The 6,579-nt window shown below is 53.0% G+C and overlaps 1 protein-coding gene across 1 annotated transcript in view; it reads left to right on the forward strand.

The window, feature by feature from the left end:
* The first annotated feature begins 750 nt into the window (after positions 1-750).
* The window catches only part of SEMA4A (semaphorin 4A), a 17,157-nt gene continuing 11,328 nt past the window's right edge, over positions 751-6,579 (forward strand). Inside the window, exons 1-6 of the mRNA XM_015571685.1 lie at positions 751-1,039; positions 1,858-2,025; positions 4,063-4,223; positions 5,708-5,770; positions 6,006-6,104; positions 6,312-6,417. Coding sequence (XP_015427171.1) covers positions 982-1,039; positions 1,858-2,025; positions 4,063-4,223; positions 5,708-5,770; positions 6,006-6,104; positions 6,312-6,417 — 655 coding nt within the window. The 5' untranslated portion in view covers positions 751-981. The remainder of the gene's footprint in view (positions 1,040-1,857; positions 2,026-4,062; positions 4,224-5,707; positions 5,771-6,005; positions 6,105-6,311; positions 6,418-6,579) is intronic.

Consider the following 6,579-nt stretch of genomic DNA (forward strand, 5'->3'; position numbering starts at 1 on the left):
CGCCGTGGGTAGTTGAAAAAGGAATATGGAAGATAGCGTCATGACTCCTGTCTGGGAAATCTTGAGTAAGAGGAGAAATCCCTGCTCAGCTGATTAGACTAGATGTGATGTGATAGAGGAACGAGAAATGATCCAAAAACTTTCTGGCCCTAGCCGGTTTGGCTCACTGGATAGAGCGTCGGCCTGGGGACTGAAGAGTCCCGGGTTCTATTCCGGTCAAGGGCATGTACCTTGGTTGCAGGCACATCCCCAGTAGGGAGTGTGCAGGAGGCAGCTGATCGATGCTTCGCTCTCATCGATGTTTCTGACTCTCTATCCCTCTCCCTTCCTCTCTGTAAAAAATCAATAAAATATATTTTAAAAATAAATAAATATAAACTTTCTGGCCTTTTTTAAAAAAAATATTTACCCAAAGGATATTTTTCCCATTGACTTCTATAAGAGAGGGGGAGAGACACAGAGAGAGAGACATCGATGTGAGAGAGACACATTGATTGGTTGCCTCCCGCATGTGCCCCAACCAGGGCTGGTGATTGAGCCTGCAACCGAGGTACATGCCCTTGATCTGAATCAAACCGGGGACCCTTCATTGGCTCTATCCATTGAGCCAAACTGGCCAGGGCTGGCCTTTTTTTTAAGGGGAGAGGACTGGCCTTTTAAAAAAATTTATATATAGTTGATGCTCAACCACTGAGCCACTCTGGGAGGGCCTTCTGGCCTTTTACTGGTAAACTTTCTGGATAGACAGAGGCGAGAGGAGCGGGGAAGAGAGAGGTGTGTCTCCCTTTATATTCTCCTCCCAACTTCCGCCAAGCCCGGGATCTGTCACAACTCGAGAGGTAGAAATTCTGGTTTCCCTCGCCCAGAGCTCCCAGTGCTGGCTTTGGCACGATGGGTACCTGGCGGGTCTCACTCTTGGCCCAGCCGGGCTGAGCCGCTGTCCCCTGCCGCTGGGGCCCCCACTCACCTTCTTTCTTCTGGATGGCACCTCCACCCGAGAGTCCAGACGCCTGGGTTCTACACTGTGGCTGGCTCAAGGGTACGTGAGATGGGACGGGTGGCTGGGGTCGGCGGACCTGAGGAGAAGTTTATGCAGAGACCCGGGGAGACAGACAGCAACAGCACAGAGTCCAGGGGTGGTGGGCAGCTGCAGAGGCCGGGAGACACAGCCACTTCCTGCCCTGGGCCACTTCCCTGGCAATGCTGTGAGCCAGCCTGGGGGCTGTACGTACTCTCATTGCCACCCTGCAAGACGAGGGCCAGGTAAGCCTGAACATCAAAGACCTGAGCCCGGCTGGCCGGGAGGGACAAGGTCAGAGCCGCTGGTTGAGACGTAGTCCCCCCGCTTGGGTCGTCAGAGCACAGGGGTAAGTGTGAGAGACGGGTACTCACAGATCTGAGAGAGCCGGGAGAGTCAGGTCTGAGGAATTCATATTTGAGCATAGGAATCTGTTCCCCCCCAAATTCCCCTGCCTGGGGCCAGGCAATGGTGTGGGCTCTGGGCTATGGCAGGAAGGCAGGCAGAGAGTAGCTAGCAAGGACTTCTCTGAGAGTAAGCCGAGAAAAGGCAGAGCGGGGCTATTGGTGAAAAGAGATCAGAAGAACAGGATGGGGAACAACTCCCTCCCTCCCAGAGGGGAGAGCAGGACTGCAGGCTGAGGCCTGTGAGGGTGATGGAAGTGAGACTACAACACGGCCTTCTGAACAGGAAACTTTGTCATCCCTGCCCTACACACTTCTGCTGCCTGAGGCTCTCTGATTGGTCTCAGTGGGGGCGGGGGTGGGGAGGGTGGCGGAAGGGGGGGGATGTGGTGAGGACTGCTTACCCAGAGAGTGCCCCTGTGTCTGTTTCCCCAGAGCCATCTGGTGACAGCCTCTGGCTGAGCATGGCCCTTCCAGCCCTGGGCCTGGACCCATGGAGCCTCATCGGCCTTTTCCTCTTCCAACTGCTGCTGCTGCTGCTGCCAACCACGACCACAGGGGGTGGTGGGCAGGAGCCCATTCCCAGGGTCCGATACTATGCAGGTAAGTGTTTGATGTCCGGGAAGTGTGGGGATGGCAACAGCGAGCTGGAGGGCGTGGAGGAAGGCGAGATGAATGGGGGAGGGGAAGAAACACGGAGAAACAGAGAGATGTCCAGGGAGAGACTGAGAGCCAGAAATAGAGGTTCCGACTGAGTCAGAAGTGAGAGATGAAACCACTTCGGGTGAAGAGCGAGGAAAGAGAGACGAGGGGCCAGGTGGCCAGGTGGCCAGGGCGTCACTCCTTCAGGTTCTCCAAAACTGGTAGTTTTCCCTCCCCTCCTTAAATATCGCCGTCCTCAAGCAGGCACTTCAAACCAAAACTGCTTTCCTGCCCTCAGTTCCCCCCAAAGCCAAGGCCCACGTAGAAGATGGTCTGTGGACCTGGTAACTCAGGCTATTGCAGGCCAACCACACCGTTCAGGCTGGACCATGGCAAGTCTAGTACCATGGGCCCCAGGGATACGAGAATTGAGGGTGGCCCAGCTGCGGGCCAGGCCCTGGAGCCCTGGAGGCACAGCCTGGCTGCTTTCTTATTGAGGCTGTGGGGCTGCTGGTACTCTCGCCTCCAGGGAGAAGATCCAGGAAAGGACATGGGCCTGTAGGAGTAGTGGGGGCAGGGAGTCCTGGGCACTTAGCATCTTTCTGGGGCAATGTCTAAGCAGTGTTTCTCAACCTTCTGGCCCTTTAAATACAGTTCCTCATGTTGTGACCCAACCATACAATTATTTTTGTTGCTACTTCATAACTGTCATGTTGCTACTGTGATGAATCGTAATGTAAATATCTGATATGCAGGATGGTCTTAGGCGACCCCTGTGAAAGGGTCGTTCGACCGCCAAAGGGGTCGCGACCCACAGGTTGAGAACTGCTGGTCTAAAGGAAATGCATGTTGCCCATTGATGGCGAGGCCTCCTCTGTGTTGGGTGCAGCATAAACAAGACTCAAGGTGCTCATAGTCCCGAAGGGAAGCAAACAAGCAGTTATGATCAGTTCTGTAAGGGGTGGGTTTAATGTAAGTCTGATGGAGGCCGGCCCTGGCCACACACTACTCCCCAACTCCTCCTAATGGTCCTGTCTCAGACTCTGCGCCTTCAAAGGTAACAATTAGCTAGTCAGTCCTCTAACTAATGCAAAAGTGTGAATGTGTCCATAAGAGAGGATTTGAGGAGCTGATGGCCAGCGGGACAGGAACACACAGACCCCCATCTACTCCAAGGTGAGAGGGAGGACCTAGTAGCGCCAGCCAGGCTCACCTCCCCTGTCCAGGTGACATCCGGGCATGCCCATGGGCCTTTGAAGAGAGATGCTTTCTTTCTGTTCAGCCTAAGGCAGTCATTCTTGCGGTGGAAATTTCTTGCAAAAGGAGGGTAAGGGCCTGGCTGTGGTGGCTCAGTGGATTGAGCGTTGTCCCATAGACCAAGAGGTCCCGGGTTCAATTCCCAGTCAAGGCACATGCCCGGGTTGCAGGCTCAATCCCCAACAAGGGGCAAGCCAGAGGCAGCCAATTAATGATTGTCTCACATTGTTGTTTCTATCTCTCCCTTCATCTCGGAAATCAATAAAAAATATTAAAAAAAAAAAAGGAGGGTAAGGAAGTGGGGTTGGTGAGTGGAACCCTACAACCCACAACTACTTTGACACAGGCCTGTCTGTGTCTAACTTTCCCGCTTGTGGCTGCCAACACCTCCTACAGTTTATCTGCCTTCTGCTCCCCCTGCCAGGCCTGGGAGAGCATCCGTCATGCCTCACTTTACTTCCTGTCCCTTTGCCTGTCTCTTGGGTGTGGGCCACCCTCCCAGGTTGTCATTACTGGTCTCTGGCTGCCTCCCCTCTCTACTGTGGGCTCTACATACAAAGTTCCTATGGCTGCCAGTGGAGTGGGTGAAGGGGGAGCTGCCGATGAAGAAAGGGTCCAGCTGCCAAGGCCTGAGGAGCACACTCTACCCGCCCTTTCCCTCCCCCCACCTGTATCTCAGTAATCAGTTGCTGGCCTGCCAGCTGCTCCTCACTCACCACCCTTCTCCTCACCTCCTAACAGGGGATGGACGCAGGGTCCTTAGCCTCTTCCACCAGAAGAACCTCCAGGACTTTGACACTCTGCTCTTGAGTGCTGATGGAGGCACTCTCTACGTGGGGGCCCGAGAGGCCATTCTGGCCTTGAATATCCAGGATCCGGGTGTGCCCAGGCTGACGAACATGGTGAGGAGGCCAGGGATAAAGGGTGCGGGCTGGGAGTGAGGAGGGGGCTGGCAGATGCCCCGTGCCTGCGCTGCCTATGGGGGAATAATCGCCCAGTTTCTGTCATCTATACAGTTGACCTTTGAACAAGATGGGTTTGAACTATGCGGGTCCACTTTTATACAGATTTTTCCCCCCAATAATTGTACAGTTGGCCCTCTGTATCCTCAGATTTCCCATCCGAGAATTTAACCAGCGTTTTCAATCTGCAGTTGGGAATCCATGGATGTTCTACCCCATTTTATATAAGGGACTTCTATGTAGGGGTCTGGAACCTATCCCCCATGGATACTGAGAGGCTCTGTAGTTAAGTTTTGGGGGAGTCAAAGCTTATATAAGGACTTCTCACTGTGCGAGGGGTGGTAGCTCCTAACCCTCGTGTTGTTTGAGGGTCAACTGTATCCAGTAATAATCAGCAACTCTTGTTATGTGTATCTGGTCGGTAAACAGGCAAGAAACACTATCGTGGCCTCACTATTCATTGGTATTCTGATTACTGGTTGAATAATATTAATTGCTAAAATGGCTGAGTTGGAAATCTTTGACACAGGAGAGGAACATTGACTCAAATTGAATCAATAATGTGATATCTACCCACTGGTAGAAATCACCGAAGCTTCTGTGTTAATTGTTGCTGTTTTTGTTTTTAGAGTATGTTTATTGAAGCTGGGGATAGTGAGACTGAGGATAGAAAAAGCAACAGGGCAGAGCCTAGGCCAGGCTACTTTAGCTCATTGGACACTCAGTTCGGGACAAGCTGCTGCTGCCCCTTGCTCCCCTGGTTGCAAGTCTCCTGGGGGACCTTAGAGTTTAGGAGATGCACGCCTGAGAGGGAAGAGAGGCGTGGGCGTGTCCCACGGGGAGGGAGAGCAGGCCTATGTTAAATTTTAGCCACCCTGTTAATGGCAATGATGTGAGGGAGAAAAGGAGAAGGAAGGAAAAAGGGGAGGGAGGGAGCTAGCAAGGATGGAGCACCTCCACGGTTTGTGTTTCTCAATGTGGTCTGGAGGCCACCTGCACGTATGGGTTACCAGTTAAAAAGGCACATTTCCTGGGGTGTGACTTAGGAACTGACATTTAAACCGTTTTCCTGGGAAATGTGTGGTTTGACAACTGCTGCTCTGTGCACCATGCCGTCCTTACGTGCTTTGCATATACTGCCTACTGGTGCCCTCCAGAAGCCTGTGAAACTGACCTAGATCGCTCAGCCAGGAAATGGCTGAACCTAGATCCAAACTCAGGTCTAGCGTGGAGCACTATCCTAATGACTAGCAGGATCGTCAGAGTGATAGTTCAGGTCACCAACTGATGTTATTATAGTCCCTCAGCAGGTCACTAATCGCTGCTGGTGATTCACACCAGATCCAAGGAGGGGATGGCAAGTCAAAGCTAGAGTTGAACACCTCATATCCCTTCATCTCCCCCCTTCCAACTCCGCATTTCAGATATCCTGGCCAGCCAGTGACAAAAAAAAGAGTGATTGTGCCTTTAAGAAGAAGAGCAATGAGGTAAGCAGAGGTGGGGGTATAGGGGCTCTGAGTAGAGGACCCTGAGGTGGGGCAGGGGGCAGAGGCAGCTTGTTCGTATGATTATTGCCTTCATCACGTTCTATGAAGACATACACAGACTGCCTCCCCACTGCCCAGCCCTTCTTCCCACTAGGAAGTGAGGGAGCATTGGAGTTTGGGGGCCCAGGAGTTTGGGGCAAATGTGCTGGAGGCCTGAATTCTCTATCTCCTCCAGACCCAGTGTTTCAACTTCATTCGTGTCCTGGTCTCTTTCAACGCCACCCACCTCTACGCCTGCGGCACCTTCGCCTTCAGCCCTGCCTGTACCTTCATTGTGAGTTACCTGGCACCCCGCTCTCAGGCCCCAAGCCTCCCTCCTCACATCTACTCCCAGCCCATCCTCTGCAGCTCTGGAAACCTCCTGAGCTTCTGGCCCCAGACCAATGTCCCTCTATGTCCCTTTACCTTCCTCCCTCACACCCCTCATTTTCCAGATATGAGACTCTGGCATTCTAGTCTCCCATCCTCTGCCCGCTTCTAGGAACTCCAAAATTCCTATCTGTTGCCCATCTCGGAGGACAAGGTTGTGGAGGGGAAAGGGCAAAGCCCTTTTGATCCTGCCCATAAGCACACGGCTGTCTTGGTAGGTGAGTATCAGGTTCCCTGGTCCATCCCAACATCTGCTTTCCCAAGTCACTCTGTGACATATGGAATCTGAGTTTCCTGAAAGGCAGGGGACAGAGGGAGGGCAAGTCAGGAGCCTCAGAGCACAAGATTGGAGGGGAAACTGGACACCCCAACCACCAGCT

This window comes from Myotis davidii, unplaced genomic scaffold (assembly GCF_000327345.1).
Source record: "Myotis davidii unplaced genomic scaffold, ASM32734v1 scaffold208, whole genome shotgun sequence".
Taxonomy (NCBI): Eukaryota; Metazoa; Chordata; class Mammalia; order Chiroptera; family Vespertilionidae; genus Myotis; species Myotis davidii.